This window comes from Lontra canadensis, unplaced genomic scaffold (assembly GCF_010015895.1).
Source record: "Lontra canadensis isolate GAN:19392208 unplaced genomic scaffold, GSC_riverotter_1.0 scaffold33, whole genome shotgun sequence".
In the NCBI taxonomy this organism is placed as follows: domain Eukaryota; kingdom Metazoa; phylum Chordata; class Mammalia; order Carnivora; family Mustelidae; genus Lontra; species Lontra canadensis.
Window position 1 is genome coordinate 6,811,491 of NW_022631027.1, and position 19,558 is coordinate 6,831,048.

The window sequence follows — 19,558 nt, forward strand, 5'->3', positions numbered from 1 at the left end:
CACAACGCAGACTGGACACGACACTTTCCTTTATAAGAGAAACAGCAGTAACACAGCATACGGACAGGAACGCAGCGATCACTATTGTGTTAGCACCGGCGGCGGAAGGACTTAGTCTCATCGCTACGTGAAAGAGTCCTTCTTTGTTCAGCCTCGGCCAGGGACGCAGAGCGCGGTGTTCTTCCGCGCTTGCTGCACAGTCCCCGCCCACTCGCTGCCCTGGAGAGCTGCCATTCGGCACCGGAGTCGCTCCGCGCTCCCAGAATGCACCGGCGGTCCGCGGGAAACCAAAATGGCGAAGGGCTGTAAAGAAGTGGGCTGTGTTTGAGGCCGGTGTAAGAAGGCTCACTCTACTCTCAACCCTCGTCCCCAGGACCTCGGTTTGCGCGTGTGCATGTGCGGGGTGCCCGGTGGGGCGGGTGCGCAGTAAGTGCTTGGACTCGCAGGGGAAGCGCCCAAGGGGACGTGATTGGTTGTTTTTTCCTGTATGAAGCGGTTGGCACCACTGAAGTGACCGAATGAGGTGAGAGACCTTGGCCTGGGAACCACGCTCTTCCGGAGGAGGTGGGGGCGGGGGGGGGGAGAAGGAAGAAAGGAAGCAAGTATAAAAGGGAAAGATGGAGGATCGAAGTGGGGGTGGGATCTCCAGTGTGTGTATGCGGGTTCCTTGCATTTATGTATATGTTGAAAAGGATGGATAGAATGGTGTGGTCATTTAGGTGTTGGATAAAATAGGGAGCGAGCAAGGCATTGGGGAAGTCGGTTGGAGGACCATGATGAAACGTTGAGACGGGGAAGCTATGTTTGGAGGGGCAGGAAGGAACCTGGGGGCGGGAGACGGTTGGAGGGGCAGGATGAACCTGGTGATGAGGGGGTGGGGAACCGAGGGGAGGAGCCGTTAGGAAATGCGGACTGAGGGAGACGTGGGGAGCTGAATGAAGGTGCTGCCTGGGACCTTAGGGGGCGCAAAGGGAAGTAGCAGCTTGGAACCGGAGGGTGGTGGAATTGTATGGAATTGGAGTAAGGGGCTGAGTAGAAGGGCAGGATGGGGTACGTGGGTAAGGGAAACACTAAGTTGAGCCTGGAAGCAAACCCTGAAAGCTTTAAAGGGGAGAAAGGGGAGGGAAAATGTGAGATGGGAGCGAGACACCTAGTATTTGGAGCGGACAATGAAATCTAACTCATCCCTCCTCGGATGTAGATATGTATTATTCATTTTTACAACTGAGGTAATTACGGTTCAAGGGATTTTAACTGATTTGCCAAGATTTTTTTAACATATTTTGGTAGTGCCAGAACTCAACTCTGTGTGTTTTACAATCTGGTGTCTTTGGTTGCTAGAATTTTTTTTTTTTTGGAAGCAACTAGAGGGAACAGATGGATTTATCGGGGTGATTTGACGAACAGAGAGGGTTCGTGAACAATGGAAAAGGGATATGGAATGTTATTCTATTCTTTAAAACATTTAACTTACGTTAAAGTTAGACCCATTTACAAATAAAAATATGCAGACCTAGGTAGGCCTGTGTATAACGTCAGAAAGTACCGTATGAGGTCAGTACAGAACTAGAAATATGTAAATAGTGCCTGATTTAATTTGACTTCAGATGCTGCTGTAGTAGTAACTTTCTTCTTAAGCATTGATTCCATGTGACCCTTCTGTATAGGTTGCTTACACGCTGGTTTCAATTTCCATGTTTTCATTTTCTCTTGAGAATTCCTTTTTTGTGTTTTGTTTTGGGCAGTAGATTGCAAAGACTGAATCTGAAGTATTTTATAAGGGTAAAGTAAAATGTACTTATATTCTTAAGTGACCTTTTCAAAGGCTTGAAAATGCTTTACATGGAGCCATTTTGACTAACAGCTTTAGGTGCCCAGTAATTTTGGCAGGGGAAGAGTTGATTTTAAATTTCTTAACATAGAACATTTCATTCTTGATATTTAGAATGTTATTGACACTCCAACCATTTGCAGTTATAGCTTGAGAGGGAATACAAGGTGAAATTGTTTTTGTTTTTTTAGGTTCCTAAATATAAAAGCATATTCGAAATCACATTTTAAGTTTGCTCACCTTCAGGTTTTTTTTAAGTGCTAAAAATATTCTAAAATATTTGAATTAAGAGTGCACCTGTTTCCTGATGCTGCATATTCATGTTAATGGCATTAACGGAAATCTATACCTACCTATCAGGATGAAATACACAATTTTAGAACTAGAAGTATAGAAATCATCCAGTTAAACTTTTTCCTGGATGAAACAAAATATATTTAGTGATGTTTTTAATTATGCTGGTTGCTGCAAAGCTCAGTTTGGAAAGGGATTTTATTCTGTGTATTTTGGCGTGGGTCATAAATTTTTTGATGTCATTGATTTATAAATACACCTTTCATTAGATCTTGACTGAAAAGGTAATTTGCTTTATTCTTATTTCAGCATAATCTTTATATCTGGCTTTAGGAAACTGGTGATATAGTAATAATCTATTTTAACAGATAGGGAAATTTGCCCCTGAAATGTTGTCATGGCCAATATCTGTAGCTGGGTGGTTCTGGAAGTAAAATTGAACTGCTGTTTTAGTCTGGACTTCCATGAATAATATTCTTTGGTTGATATTTTTATGCTTTGTTTTCCTTGTTTTTCAGGATTTGTTTATTGCAGTAAAATGCACTATAACAACCCTAAATTAGAATGTATAAATTTCTGTGTGGGTATTTTTTATGTATTGGTGTAGTGCTGTTCAGTAGAATTTTCTGCATTGATGGCAGTGTACTGTATCTCCTCTATCCACTCTGGTAGCCAAAGCCGCATGTGGATGTTGAATACTAGACATATAGCTGGTGTGACTGAGAACTGGATTTATAATTCAACTAATTAGAACTAAATTTTAAATGACCATATGTAGCTAGTGGCTGCTGTATTAGACAGCATAGTATTAGGGGTTATTGCATTTATTTATTAAGAATTGTCACATCTAGGGGTGCCTGTTTGGCTCAGTAGGTTACTCCTCTGCCTTTGGCTCAGGTCATGATCTCAGGGACCTGGGATCAAACACCACCCCCCCCCCCCACGGCCCCTGCCTGCATCTCTGTGTACTTGGTTATCTTTCTCTCTTTGTCATATTAATAAAAAAAAAAAAAAGTTGTCACATCTAATAATCATGGAAACCACAGCAACCCAAGGGTAAGGAACTATCTTGGAACTAAGGATTGAAATTCTCTTTGTACATTTTTAAGTAAAGTGTTCTTCATTTTTGCCTCACACCTAGTTTTCTGTCATATCTCTACAAAAGAATGAAGAAGGTAGCAACTTCTCTGATCTTTTATTTTTTTTTTTAAGATTTTATTTATTTACTTGCAAGTGAGCATGGTGGGGGGAAGATGTGATGGGGGGATGAGGGGGGAGATGTGACAGAGAGAGAGGGAGAAGCAGAGTCCCCACTGAGCGCAGAGCCCAACTCAGGGCTCCCTACCAGGACCCTGATCATGACCTAAGCCGAGTCAGAGGCTTAAATGACTGAGCCCTCCAGGTGCCCCTTCTCTGATCTTTTAATATATGATTCTGTTTCCTTTGTCAAACAACAACAGAAATCGATGTTAAGAAAGTTAGTTTACATTTTTTTTTTTTTAAGATTTTATTTGCTTATTTGACAGAGATCGCAAGTAGGCAAAGAGGCAGACAGAGAGAGAGAGGGGGAAGCAGGCTCCTTGCCAAGCAGAGAGCCCGATGTGGGGCTCAGTCCCAGGACCCTGAGATCATGACCTGAGCCAAAGGCAGAGGCTTAACCCACTGAGCCTACCCAGGCGCCCCTACATTGTTATTTTTAAAAAATTACTTGTTTTTTAAGTATATCAGTTAAACTTTTTATTAAGGAAAATTTAGAAGTCATGTACTAAGGGAACAGAATAGTATAAACATTTTTGTATCCATGCTTGTTTCATCTATATCTCTATGCACTCTCCACTCCTCTCTGTTGTTTTTGTTATTTTAAAAAGCTTTTTAAGGTAAAATTTACATATATTAACTGTATACTTTGTAAATAACTTTATTGAGGTAATTCATCTATCATTTATATATATATAACTCACTTGTTTGTACCCTTTTAAGGTACAATTTACTGATTTTTTTTTTTATATATTCACAGTTGTGCAACCAGCACCATTATCTAATTTCAGGACATTTTCATCAGCCCAAAATGAAAATCTAACCATTAGCAGTCACTTTTCCATTATTCCCTCCCACTACCCCTGGCAACCTCTAACCAATCTTCTGTGTTTATATTTTGCCTATCCTGGACATTTCATGTAAATGGAACCATATAATATGTGGCCTTTTGTGTCTGGCTTCTTTCACCTAGCATAATGTTTTCAGGTACATCCATGTTATAGCATGTATCATTCCTTTTTAAGGCCAAAATATGTTTCTTTGTATGGAATATATTTCATTTTGTTAATCTATTTATCAGTTGTTGGGCATTTGGTTGTTTCCACTTTTTGCAGTTAATAGTTTTTTATTTGCAGCGAATGTTCATTTACAGGATTTGTGTGGACATGTGGTTCATTTCTCTTGGGTACATACCTAGGAGTGGAATTGCTGGGTCAGGTGACACCTCTGTATTTAACATTTCAAGAAACTGCTGAACTGTTTTCCAAAGAGCCTACACCTTTTTGCAGTCTCACCAGCAGCTCTGAGGGTTCCAGTTTCTCTACATCCTTACCAGTACTTGTCTATCTTTTGGTTATAAGCATTCTAGTGGGTGTGCAGTTGTATCTCATTGTGGTTTTGGTTTGCATTATCCTGATGACTAATGATGCTGAGCACCTTTTCCATGTAGTTATTGGCCTTTTTTATACCTTTGGAGAATGGTCTATTCAGGTCCTTTGCCCATTTAAAAAATTGGATTATTTATGTTTTCATTGTTGAGTTGTAAGCATTGTTTATGTGGTTTGGATAGAAGTCCTTTATCAGATGTGTGGTTTGCAACTTTTTTTCTCCTGTTCTTCAAGTTCTTTCATTTGATGATGTCTTGTGATGCGCAGAAGGCTTTAATTTTGATGAAGTCTAATTTATCCTTTTTTTGGTTATGCTTTGCCTTTTTTTTTTTTTAAGGTTTTATTTTTTATTTGACAGAGAGAGCAAAAGCTGGGGGAGCACCAGGCAGAGGGGGAAGGAGAGGCAGGCTCCCTGCTGAGCAGGGAGCTGGATGTGGATGTGGGGCTTATGCTTTTGATGTTATATCTAAGAAAATGTTGCCTAACACAGGGTAACACAGATTTACTCCTATGTTTTTTTCTAAGAATTACATAATTTTAGGGGTGCCTGGGTGGCTCAGTTGGTTGAGTGTCTGCCTATGGCTGGGGTCATGATCCTGCCAGGATCTTGGGATTGAGCCCTGCATTGGGATCCCTGCTTAGTGGGGAGCCTGCTTTTCCCTCTGTTCTCTGCCTCTCCCTCCAATTTGTGTGCTCTCTCGCTCACTCTGTCTCTCAAATAAATAAAATATTTAAAAAAAGAATTATATAATTTTAGCTCTTAAATTTAATCTGTGCCCCATTTTTAGTTAATTTTTTTATTTTTTATTTTATTTATTTTTTTATAGATTTTATTTATTTATTTGACAGAGATCACAAGTAGGCAGAGAGGCAGGCAGAGAGAGAGGAAGGGAAGCAGGCTCCCTGCTGAGCAGAGATCTCGCCCGATGCGGAACTCGATCCCAGGACCCTGGGATCATGACCCGAGCCGAAGGCAGCGGCTCAACCCACTGAGCCACCCAGGCGCCCCTTTAGTTAATTTTTTAAAAAATATTTTATTTATTTATTTTATAGACAGATTACAAGCAGTCCGAGAGGCAGGCAGGGAGAGAGGAGGAAGCAGGCTCCCTGCTGAGCAGAGAGCCTGATGCGGGGCTCCATCCCAGGACCCTGAAACCATGACCTGAGCGGAAGGCAGAGGCTTTAACCCACTGAGCTACCCAGGCACCCCTTGAGTTAATTTTTATATGTGGTGTGAAGTAGGTGTCCAGCTTTCTTTTTTTTTTTTTTTAGGTGCAAATGCCAATTTCCCTGAACCATTTGTTAAAAAAGACTCTTCTTTCCCATTGTATTGTTTTGACAGTCTTTTCAAAGACCAGTTGAACATAAATGTAAGGATTTGTTTTCAGATTATGAATTTTATTCCACTTATATGTCCTTATGCTTGCATAATAATGTCTTGATTACTGTTACTTTGTATTAACTTTGAAATGGGAAAGTACAAGTCCTTTGATTTTCTTCTTTTTCAGTGTTATTTGGGTATTCTGGGTTTCTTGTTCTTCTATATGAATATTAGGAGCATTCTGTCAATTTTTGCAGAACAGGCGCAGCTGGGGTTTTGATAGATATTGTAATGAATCTGTAGATCGACTTGGGAAATAATTGCCATCTTAAGAATGTTAATATCCAGAAACATGGGATAATTTCTTTCCAATTATGTAGGTTTTATTTAATTGCTTTCTCTTTGTTGTGTAGTTTTCATTGTACAAACCTTTTTTTTTTTTTAAATTATTATTTATTTACAGACAGAGATCACAGTAGGCAGAGAGGCAGGTGGGGGGCGGGAGGGGGCTGAGAGGCAGGCTCCCCGCTGAGCAGAGAGCCCAATATGGAGCTCTATCCCAGGAGCCCCAAGCCTTACATTTTTTTGTCGTCAGATTTATTCCTAAGTATTTTGGGTTTTTTTGGTGCTATTGCAAATGAAACTTTTTCCTTAATTTCATTCAGATTATTCATTGGTAGCATGTAGAAATGCATTTGATTGTTGTATATTAATCTTGTATTCTGCAACTTTGCTGATCTGGTATCTAATAGGGTTTATGGTGTGTGTGGATTCTGAATCATTTTTTCAATTTTGTAGCGTAGCTTCCTCACAGTGTCAATTTGGTGTCGTCTTGAGTATTGGTGGCAGTATTTCTTAAGCAAATCTATATGAGAATTAAAGTAATTATATAAAAATTGGTGCTGGGCTGTACTGCAGATTTTTCATTAACTCAAACAGGTCTATTCTTGATTCTCAGTTTGGGAAACCAGCTGAACATGTCTGATTTACTGTGTACCGCACCTTCTCCCAAAACCATTTGGTGTCTGTATGGATAAAAGATGCCTCAGTATTTTCTTTAGTATTTCCTCCCCATTGGCTGTGAACACGAATTCTCTGTTTTGATGCTGATGCTCTTAGTGTATTCGTATGTATTGGCAATGAGGAGTACTTTACTCATGCTCCCTGGCTAGTTGGTGATTATTTCACCAGTTATAACACAGATCTACATTGCATAGAGTTAAAATGTGAAAATTATCCTTTAGTTAATGACTTCTCTGGGCAGTAGGACCAATAGTTGGAGTGGTTTAGATGAAGGAGTAATTAAAGCAGGTTTTCTATACTGAAGATTGAAAGTGCATGGGTTGGTAGCAGAAAGATCAGTTAGGGAAGTATATGGTAATAGTGCAGGCAAGAGCTGAGCTGATAATGACCTGAAATCCTGAAATAAGGTAGTGGTTGTAGGGATTTTTGAGAGGTGATCTTTAAGGAATACTTAGGACTTGGTGAATATTTGGAGGGTCAGGAAGAGGGAAGAATCAAATAATAGTTTTTAGATTAAGAACTCGTGAGACAGTAATGGCATTAACTTAGTAGAGGCATTAACTGGAGAAAGAGGAGGAATTTGAAGAAGAAGAAGAAGTCAGTTTTGTTAAGGTAAAGGTTCTGGGAGAATCCAGGTTGAGATGTCTGGTGGGAAATTGGCAGTAAGAGTCTGAAGCTTGTGAGACAGGATGGGGCTGGAGATGTAGAAGTTGTTAACAGATAAAAATTAAGTGAAGTAGGGTAGCATCCCCGGATTGAGTCCTAAATAGGCTCCCTGCTCATTGGGGAGTCTGCTTCTCCCTCTTCCCTGCTCATGGTCTGTCTCACTCTTATGCTCTCTCCCCGCCAAAAATAAATAATGTCTTTTTTAAAAAATTAAGTGAGGCATTAGGAGAACATTAAGACAAGCAGAACATGTAGGACAAAAGAAGGGAACCCTAGACCACTCCCAATGTTAAAGGGTTGGCAGGGGTGGAAGAGTCAGTATGGAGACATCAGAAAGGAGGCAGAAGAGTCACTTAATATAGGTAAAAAAATTCTTAGAAACCAAAGAAAGTGAATTTCAAGAAAAAGGTCATGACCATCAGTTATTACACAAAGATGGAGTATGGTGAGAACTGAAATTAGAGCATTGTCTGGTATTTGGTCATTTAGAGGTCTTTGATGTAATAGTTAAAAGTAATCAGGATAGTCAATTTGTAATGGATTAAGTGGAATGTATTTTTTTTAAATTTTTCAGCATAACAGTATTCATTATTTTTGCACCACACCCAGTGCTCCATGCAATCTGTGCCCTCTCCAATACCCACCACCTGGATCCCCCGACCTCCCACCCCCTGCCCCTTCAAAACCCTCAGATTGTTTTTCAGAGTCCATAGTGCCTCATGGTTCACCTCCCCTTCCAATTTCCCTCAACTCCCTTCTCCTCTCCATCTCCCTTTGTCCTCCATGCTATTTGTTATGCTCCACAAATAAGTGAAACCATATGATAATTGACTTTCTCTGCTTGACTTATTTCACTCAGCATAATCTCTTCCAGTCCTCGTCCATGTTGCTACAAAAATTGGGTATTCATCCTTTCTGATGGAGGCATAATACTCCATAGTGTATATGGACCACATCTTCCTTATCCATTCGTCCGTTGAAGGGCATCTTGGTTCTTTCCATAAACATTGGGGTACAGATGGCCCTTCTTTTCACTACATCTGTATCTTTGGGGTAAATACCCAGTAGTGCAATGGCAGGGTCACTGGGAAGCTCTATTTTTAATTTCTTGAGGAATCTTCACACTCTTCTCCAAAGTGGCTGCACCAACTTGCATTCCCACCAACAGTGTAAGAGGGTTCCCCTTTCTCCACATCCCCTCCAACACACGTTGTTTCCTGTCTTGCTAATTTGGGCCATTCTAACTGGTGTAAGGTGATATCTCAATGTGGTTTTAATTTGAATCTCCCTGATGGCTAGTGATGATGAACATTTTTTCAGGTGTCTGATAGCCATTTGTATGTCTTCGTTGGAGAAGTGTCTGTTCATATCTTCTGCCCATTTTTTGATATGATTGTCTGTTTTGTGTGTGTTGAGTTTCAGGAGTTCTTTATAGATCCTGGATACTGTACTGTCATTTGCAAATATTTCTCCCATTCCGTGGTTTGCCTCTTTGTTTTTTTGACTGTTTCCTTTGCTGTGCAGAAGCTTTTGATCTTGATGAAGTCCCAAAAGTTCATCTTCGCTTTTGTTTCCTTTGCCTTTGGAGACATATCTTGAAAGAAGTTGCTGTGGCTGATATCGAAGAGGTTACTGCCTATGTTCTCCTCCAGGATTCTGATGGATTCCTGTCTCACGTTGAGATCTTTTATCCATTTTGAGTTTATCTTTGTGTACAGTGTAAGAGAATGGTCGAGTTTCATTCTTCTGCATATAGCTGTCCAGTTTTCCCAGCACCATTTATTGAAGAGACTGTCTTTTTTCCAGTGTATATTTTTTCCTGTTTTGTCGAAGATTATTTGACCATAGAGTTGAGGGTCCATATCTGGGTTCTCTACTCTGCTCCACTGGTCTATGTGTCTGTTTTTATGCCAGTACCACGCTGTCTTGGTGATCACGGCTTTGTAGTAAAGCTTGAAATCAGGTAATGTGATGCCTCCAGTTTTATTTTTGTTTTTCAACATTTCCTTAGCGATTCGGGGTCTCTTCTGATTCAAGTGGAATGTATTTTTTAAATTTTATTGGTGAAAGAATGAGAAAAATGTAGGAATAATTTATAAGAACTGTTTTTGTTTTTAACTTGACTTTGGTTATGGCATATTTACATCATGCAAAATTAAGATTTAAAATAAAGCAGGTAATTGATAAAGTGAGATTACTCTCTAATACTGGAGAAAAGAGGTATGTCTTCTTTACAGAAGTGAATTAGGTATGTGCTTTTTTGGATAGGTTTAGGGGAAGAATAAGTTGAGGAATTTCATGTTTGTAGCTCTGTTTTCTCTGAAATAAACCTCTACCTTTGAGTGCAGAAGTTGCATGACCAATAGACTTTCCACCAAGTTCCTGTTCTTGAAGGTTTGTACGTAACAAAAGTGATTTTTTTTTAAAAGAAAATAATTTTTGTTGTGCATTAATAACTTTGCATGTATGTCTCAGTATAGCACCTAAGCTTTTTAAAAATACGTGTCAACTTTCTCCTGATTTCAAGTTCCCAGAGGCCAGGAGACCAGATCTTAATAATTTTGAACTTTCAGTTCTCTGAGGAGTGGCCAGCACATGTACCACTTAACTATTCCTGGGAGAGATTTTTCTTTTTTTTCCTTTAGAATTAGTTTTCTAATACCAAGGTGCTCTAAATATACAGGAACTAAATCAATTTTCATTGAGAAGAGAGTGTCATTCCCTCCTGTCCTCAACATTAATCTTTTATGAGTGCTTGAACCCCTCTGTTGACTTTCTGAGGACTTTTTGATAGTAATCCGTACAAATTCTCCATTCGTAGGTAGATAGCATTTTATGCACCTCTGGTTAAGAGCACTAACCTACTGGAAAACGGTCAGCAAAATTAAAGGGCAACCTTCGGAATGGAACAAGGTATTTGCAAATGACATATCTAATGAAGGGTTAGTATTCAAAATCTATAGAGAACTTACCGAACTCAATACCTAAAGAACAAATAATCCAGTTAAGAAATGGGCAGGAGACATAAATAGACATTTTTCCAAAGAAGGACTATGGATGGCTTACAGACACATGAAAAGATGCTCAACATCATTCATCATCTGGGAAATACAAATCAAAACTACAATGAAATACCACCTCACACCTGTCAGAATGGCTAAAATTAACACTGTAGGAAAAAACAGATGTTGGCAAGAGTGGAGAGAAAGGGGAACCCTCTTACACTCCTGGTGGGGATTCAAACTGATGCAGCCACTCTGGAATAGTATGGAGGTTCCTCAAAAAGCTAAAAATAGAACTACTTGAAGATCCAGCAAGTGCACTACTAGGTATTTACCCAGAGGATACAAAAACACTGATTTGAAGGGACACATGGACCCTGATGTTTATAGTAGCATCAATAATAGCCAAATTATGGAAAGAGCCCAAATGTCCATCAGCTGATGAATGGATAAAGAAGAGGTGGTGTTGTGTGTGTTTGTACACATATACACACGGACAATGGAATATTACTTAGCCATAAGGAAGAATGAAATCTTGCCATATGAAATGATGTGAATGGAGCTAGAGTGTTTTTTGTTAAGCAAAATAAGTCAGTCAGTGAAAGACAAATACCACATGATTTCACTCGTATGAGGAATTTAGGAAACAAAACAGATGAACATAGGAGAAAAAGAAATGAAAGAGGTGAACCATAAAACAGATTCTTAGCTATAGAGAACAAACTGAGGGTTGCTGGAGGGGAGGAAGATGGGGGGCACTTGCTGTGATGAGCACTCGGTGTTACTTGTACGTGATTAATCACTAAATTCTAGAAACTAATATACTGTTATGTTAACTAACTATAATTTAAATAAAAACTTGAAACAAAACAAACAAAAAAAGAGCATTTACCTGTTGCTGAAAATAGACTTATACTAAATTTCAAAACATTCTCATAATATAGTTTTGGATCCTAACAGCATTACCTGTTAAACATAAATTAACATCAACAAATATCTGTTGGTTTCCACTCTTGAATACTTGGTACTATATGCTATGGAGAATTCGTTTTCTTATTTGTTCAGCAAATATTATTGAGGACTTTCTATGTGGGACATTGTCTTAGATGCTAGAAATACATTGTTGAACAACATAGCCATTTACTCTGCCTTTGTGGGGTAAGCAGTATTTTGAAGGGGTCACACAAACCCACACACAGAACAAGTAAACACACAGCATCATCAGTTTCTTGTTTTTGCTAAAACTGTTTAACCTGACTTTAATCATGAGGAAGCAGTAAGACAAATCCAGAATGTGTACCATGTTACCATTCAGCTTAGAAGTCAGAAGACAGTTGGTTTAAAAAAATACCCTGTTAAAATGAAACAAGGATACAGTTTAGATTAAAGGAAAGAGAAGAGACATGACAAAATACATGTGTGAATTTTGACTGGATCCTAGATTTTGAAAAAAGCTTTAAAGAACATTTTTGTGTCAAATGGAGTATTTGGACTGTACATTAGGCAGTAATATTAATGTTAAATTTTCTGGGTTTGATAATAGTCTTGGGGCTGTATGGGACAAAGTTCATTCAGGGGTACATGCTGGTATTTATAGGTGAAGTGTCATGATGTCTGCAACTTTCAGATGAATCAGCAAAAAATGTGTGTGTGTATGGGATTGAGAGAATTGTGTAATATTAATTGGTGAATCTAGGTGAGTATATTGATGGTTACTTTTTTCTGATTATATTTGGCAATTTTCAAAATAAAGAGTGGAGAAAAATGTATTACAGGTTATAGTAAGGACTTTAAAGAACAAGAGTTCTCTCAACTATACAGAGAATACTGTAGAGTTCAGCTACTTTAAAAGAGTACTTAGAAGAATCAGCTATGCAAAGAATGCAGGAGTGGGGAAGGAAGTTTTGATAGTAGGCACGGTATCTTTGGATGTCTTGGGTGGGAAAGATCTTGGTTTTTTGAAGAATTGAAAAAAGTCCTGTATGGCTAGATCTTAAGATGCCAAGATATATTTCACATTAGCTACAAAACTTGTAATGCTGTATTTGTAGCCTTTTTAGCCTAGTAAATATCTTTTAAAAAATTCATTATGGAAAATTTATTTTTAATTAAAAATTTTAATTAAGTTTTTGTTTTAATTCCAGGATTGTTAACATACAGTATTATATTAGTTTCAGCTGTACAATAGAGTGAGTCAGTAATTTCATGTATCACCTAGTGCTCATCATGACAAGTGCACTCTTTAATCCCCATCACTTTTTTAATCCCCATCACCTATTTAACCTATCCTCCTACCCACCTCCCCTCTGGTAACCATCAGTTCTCTATAATTAAGAGTCTCTTTTCTTGGTTTGTCTCTCTTTCTCTCTTTTTTCCTTTGCTCATTTGTTTGTTTCTTAAATTTCACAATTGAGTGAAATCATATGGTATTTGTCTTTCTCTGACTGACTGACTTTGCTTAGTATTATACTTTCTAGCTCCATCCATGTCCAGCATAGTAAATATTTCAGAACGTTTTAGTTTTGTTGTTTGAACTATTTATAAAGTCCTTTTGTATTTATCTGCATGCGACTCTTACGTGCAGAGCTTTGGAAAAATAAACTGCAGACAGATGTCCTTGAGTTTTTGTGTCAAAATCAGGGGCAGCCAGCTATTTCTATCCTAGGAAACTTAACCGAGTTGAATCATCTCTAGAAATGACTTTCATTACTGGTAGACTTAAATTAGGCCAGTAAAAGCCTTGTGGCTAAATATACTATGGACAAGAGTCTTGATAATGGCAACGAATCTCATTTCACCAGTTGCTAAGTCTGACAATATTTTTGGCTTTGCCGTTGTTTTTTTATGACCAGTTCATAATTGGGATCCCAAATGACAAATACTGAGAATAGCTTTGTCTAAGAGACAGTGTGGCTTGCTAGAGTTTACCATATATTGAGTCAAGAGTTTGGGGTTGTAATCAGGCATTATCTGACATTTTTAGAACTTCAAGAGAGTGATTCTACTTCCGAGTTACATGTTTTGTTTTGGTTAAGGGGAATAATCTTCTCTCTTCCTATCTTCTGACTTTGTTATTAGGAGAAAATGAGATGTGAACACTCTTGAGAAAGTTAAACACTATGTTGTAAGGTGATGTTATTTTCAAGCACTTTTAATCTGTCTGCTCTGCTACCCAAGATCCAGTTCATACTTCTAGGAATTGGAACGTTAAACTCGGGCAGAGTTAGTGACCTGAAGTAAGGATACCTCAGTTTTATTATTTCTTCCTCCCTGATCTGAGGACCAAATTCTGCAGGATTATAATGAAAATTTTGCACTTTCCATTCAGTTCATTTTCTCCTAAATTGTTAATGTAGTTTCATACATGTATTTTAATCAACCTGACCGGTTGTAGATTTGAATATTAGCAGTTATCTGTGTTTTTATGTATATTATTGGCATTGTTGGTTTTGGTGTTTTAAATCTGTAGTTACCTGCTATCCATCACATATACAAGATAACTGGTCATCTCACAACTAATATATCATCAAGAATCTGCAAACTGATATCATTAGCTAGTTTTAAATTCTTATTGGGGAGACGTTTTGTTTTCTATTTGCACAAATAGTTCAAATGACTGTGGATTTTGTGTTGAATAGGCTTAACCAGTTATCTTTTTAATCCAGTACATTCCTGAAATCTGATACTGTCTCTGAGTGGTATTTCTGTGCCATTCTGATAATACTTGATATGTTATATCTAACAGTATCATTTGTAATTTTTTACAAGTTAAAATATTTTCTGAGATGCCTGGGTGGCTCGGTTGGTTAAGTGTATGCCTTTGGCTCAGGTCATGACCAAGGTCCTGGGATGGAGACCCATGGTGGGCTCCCTGCTCAGTGCGGAGTCTGTTTCTCTTTCCCCCTTTTCCCCTGACCCCTGCTCATGCTCTCTTGATCTCTCAAATAAATAAATAAAATCTTTTTAAAAAGTTACAGTCTTATATATTAAAAATTTTTGTGATCACAAAAATACTGTTTACTTGGTGCAAAAGTCTAAATATACAGAAGTGTTCTCTAAAGCTGAAATTTTATCATAGACTTTAAGGTATTTAGATATATTTTCTATAATTTCATGAAGAGAGCTAAAGCCACACTCATTGAAAGTGTAAACATCTTTGTCATTGCCTGACCTGTTAGGTGGCTAAACTGTTTTTAATTCTAGAGGTCTCAGGCTGAACTTGAGGTCTAAGTGGAGACTGCTGGATTGCCTCTACTTTTAGTTTCAATTTTCAAGTGAGATGAAATTAAGTACAATTTTTAAAAGACTTTTTGGCTTTTGATTTCTACATTTAAGTACATGAACAAATCTGGAGCTGTGTTTAGTAGAATATATGCATTCATAGGATTCATAGTAGAATATGTGCATTCATATTTGCTTGATGGATGGAGGACTTATTGACTGGTATATATATTGTTAAGTATAGGCTTTCACTGATTTATTCAAGAGATAATTATTAAGTACCTATTTTGTGGCAGACACTAAGAAAAGTTTTAGAGATCTAGTGATAAGCAAAATATTTTCTTTCAGTTGTAATTTGAAATGCAATCAAATGTACATGAAGTCATTTAAGTTATACATTTCTAAAATATTGTTTGATTCAGCTTTTAATATACTTGTTACACAGAAGATTCTGAACTAATCATCAGTGTATAGAAGGAAGAGAGTAGGTTTCTTAGATTATGAATGTTTATGGTTAGGTTATTTTTCCTTTAGTTTCAAAGATTTCTTTGTTTTTGTAGCAACAGCTTGTATTAATGTTCACATATTTCCCACCCCAAAACCTCCTTTGACATCCTTAATGAGCCAAAATTTTAGAAAATGTAAGCTAACTCATCCTATTAGTCTTTGCTTCTAAACCCTGTGGTCATAGGTGACTTTGGAATTGTTAACTTTGTTAAGCAGTTTATATTATTTATTTTACTTAACCGCTTAGGTACGTACTACTGCCTCCTTTTTTTTTTTTTTTTTAAAAGATTTTATTTATTTATTTGACAGAGATACAGCGAGAGAGGGAACACAAGCACGAGGAGTGGGAGAGGGAGAAGCAGCCTTCCTACCGAACTGGGAGCCTCATGCAGGGCTGGATCCCAGAATCCCAAGACCCTGGGATCATGACCTGAGCCGAAGGCAGATGCTTACCTGACTGAGCCACCCAGGCGCCCTTACTACTTCCTTTTTCTTAGTTTTCTTAGTGGTCGTTCCTTGTTTTGTTTTGTTTTTGAAATGATACTCTTTTCTCTGAATTATCTTGTATATTTCTGTGGTGACTTTTATCAGAGGATTTTTTTTGCCTGTTGTTCCAATAAGAGTTTTCCACAGATTCTCTGATTTGACTTTCATGAACCAAAACTGTCTTTGGCAGAGTGGAGATGTGTACTGACATAGGGTTACCAGCTTTTTATTTTGGAAAGTAAGAATGTTTTTAAAAACTACCATTTAACTACCTTTGTTTCACTAAAGAAAAGGTATTAAGAGTGTAAGAGGGATGTGCTCTCAAAATGCTGAACAGCTTAAGTGGATTAATTTAACTCAGTATATTGTCTTTGTTTTTCCTTATGTTGCTGTAGATTGACACAGATTTATGGACTTGATTAAATTTGAAAACCACTGCCATAAAACTGTAGTTTCTTGAGCTGATTGAGGGGGAGGTAGTGGGGAGTTCTTGTGGCCTAATGTTAGGGAAAAACTATAGTTTGTCTTAACATATCAAAGCTTCCCAGGTAGATATGTGAAAAAGCCCCCTAGTTTACTCAGTATTAGAGCGCCATTTCACTTAATAAGTAAATTTTTTTAAATTAAAATATTACTTTCTAAGAGTGTGAAACATCAAGCTCTAGTTATAAAATTCTAAAAAGATATGGGTTTTTTAATATGTTCCCTCTACATTTCTCAGAGGCACCAGCTTTTTAACTCTCAGCTGTTTCTTTGTATTTTTTGAGTTTTTTTTTTTTTAAGATTTTTGTTTATTTATTTGACAGAGAGATCACAAGAGATCACAGAGAGGCAGGCAGAGAGAGGGGGAAGCAGGCTCCCCACTGAGCTGAGAGCCCGATGCTCTATCCTAGGGCCCTGGGATCATGACCCAAGCTGAATGCAGAGGCTTAACCCACTGAGCCACCCAGGCACCCCTGTTTCTTTGTATTTTTAAGTAAGCATTGCATTGTTTGATTCATCAATTTTGGACTTTTTTTCAGTAATATTAGATGAGGAGTTTCTCTGATAGCCTCTTCAAGTCTTTTAATATGCTTATATAAAAAATTTCCTTTGTGTGATTATATAAACATTGATAAATTGATAGAATATTGATACGGCAAAATAATGGGTTAGGGTTAAATGAATTATTGCATGCAGAATTCTTAGAACAGTGCTAAACATTTCTTAGCTGTTTTTAGCTATTATTTCTGGGATTACATTTCTTCCACAACTGGATTTAAAATTTGCCTCATTAAAAAATAGAATGTGCTTAGTTTTCTTTGAACACTGAAATCTTCACACATCTTTCCACTGTTCTGTAAAATGTCTTGAGTGTGCTTTTCCACACTGTATATCTGTCCTGTAATTTATCAGTTACATTTATTTTTCTTAGAGATACTCTCTTGGAGCTCTTCTGGAATTCTTCTCTAATCTGGACTTGCTTTCTGGACTTAACTGCATAATTTAGTCTTGGGGTTTGACTTCACCCTGGGAATTCCTTTGTATCTCCCCTGTGTTGATTCCTTTGCATCTCATGTCTGCCTTTTTTTTTTTTTTTCTTTTAAGAGATTTTATTTATTTGGTGGGGGTGACGGAGAGCACAGAGGGAGAAGCAGACTCCCCACTGAGCAGAGAGCTCAACACAGGGCTCCATCCCAGGACCCCAAGATCATGACCTGAGCCGAAGGCAAATGTTTAACCAGCTGAGCCACCCAGGTGCCTCTCACGTCTGCCTTTTTGGTTTACTGCCTCTCTTTGATATCTTCTGTTAAGGCCCAAAGAGAGTGTGTTTGGGTGATAAATTTTCATAGACTTGTGATTCCGTAAGTTTGTACATTATGGTATATTTACCACAAGTGTAGCTACTGTCTGTCCCAATATATTGCAGTTACAATATCATTGACCGTAGTCCTTATGCTGTGCCTTTTATTCCCATGACTTATTTATTCCATAACTGGAAGCCTGTATCTCCTACTTCCCTTCACCCATTTTGCCCAGCCCCCACCCTTCCCCTCTGGCAACTATCAGTTTTTTCTCTGTATCAATAGGTCTGATTCTTTTTTTTTTTTTTTTCCCCCTTTTGGGGAGTAGGGAGAGGGAGAGAATCTTTAGCAGACTCCTTCTGAGCACAGAGCCAGATGTAGGGCTCAGTCTCAGGATCCTGAGATCATGAACTGAGCCAAAACCAAGAGTCAGATGTTTAACCAACTGAGCCACCCAGGTATCCTGGGAGAGAGAGAATTTTAAGCAGGCTTCACACCCAGCATGGAGCTGGAGGTGGGACTCAATCTCACACTGCTGAGATTATGACCTGAGCCCAAAATCAAGAGTCATAGGCTTAACCAACTGAGTCCCTTCCCTACTTTCTTCCATCCTTTTGTCCTCTTCCTCCTTCCCCTCTCCTCCACGTCCTTCCTCTCTTATGAGTAAAATCATACGGTATTTGTCTATTTCTGTCTGACTTATTTCATTTAGCAAAATGCCTGGAGATCCATGCATGTTGTCTCAGATGGCACAGTATTGACCTTTTTATGGCTGTGTAATATTCCTGTGTGTGTTTCACATTTTTATTGATTCATTTATTGATGGACATGGGTTGCTTCTGTACCTTGCTATTATAAATGATGCTGCAATGAACATAGGGACACATAAATCTTCGAATTAGTGTTTTCTTTGAGTAAATACTCAGTAGTGGAATTACTGGAGCATATGGTATTTCTATTTTTAATTTTTTGAGGAACAGCCATACTGTTTCCACAGTGGTGTACCAGTTTATGTTCCTACCAGTAGCTCATGGGGGCTCCTTTTCTCCACATTCTCCCCAGCAGTTGTTATTTCTTGTGTTGTTGGGTTTTTTTGTAAATAATTTTAGCCATTTTTAACAGATGTTAAGGTTGTATCTCATTGTGGTTTTGATTTGCATTTCCCTGATTAGGGATGTTGAGCATCCTTTAAAAATACATGTTTTAAATCTTTGTTACTCCCCCCCCCACATTTTTGGGGGGAGATTATTTGTGGAAGAAACCAGTCATTTTTTTTTTTTTTTAAGATTTTATCTATTTATTTGACAGACAGAGATCTACAAGTAGGCAGAGAGGCAGGGAGAGAGAGAGAGGAGGAAGCAGGCTCCCGCTGAGCAGAGATCCCGATGCAGGGCTCGATCCCAGAACCCTGAGATCATGACCTGAGCCGAAGGCAGAGGCTTTATTTAACCCACTGAGCCACCCAGGCTCCCCGAAACCAGTCATTTGACATATACATTTCCCAGCTTGGATTTTGCTGATTACATCCCCATTGTGCAATTGAATATCATTTCTCGCATTTTCTATAAATTGGTGGCTAGATGTAGAAGCTTATTCCAGATTGCTTGCTTTTTTTTTTTTTTTTTGGCACGACTACTTCATAGATGTGGTATGTTCTCCCAAGAAGCATTCAGTAGTTCTTCCTCTTGTGCTTTTAGAAGCCACTGGTACTCAATACCTAGATCCATTTATTCATTAGGTGTTGAAAAATGATTTTTTTAAAAGATTTCATTTATTTG

At 38.2% G+C, this 19,558-nt stretch overlaps 1 protein-coding gene across 3 annotated transcripts in view; it reads left to right on the plus strand.

Moving 5' to 3' along the window:
* The first annotated feature begins 227 nt into the window (after window positions 1-227).
* The window catches only part of MTF2 (metal response element binding transcription factor 2), a 61,004-nt gene continuing 41,673 nt past the window's right edge, over window positions 228-19,558 (plus strand). The window contains exon 1 of one of the 3 annotated variants that reach the window (XR_004383797.1): window positions 228-523. Coding sequence is in view for 2 of the 3 variants with exons in the window: in XM_032867149.1 (XP_032723040.1) it covers window positions 519-523 (5 nt within the window). In the remaining variant the exon portion in view is untranslated. The remainder of the gene's footprint in view (window positions 524-19,558) is intronic. The other 2 variants (XM_032867149.1, XM_032867148.1) reach the window with 2 other exon arrangements.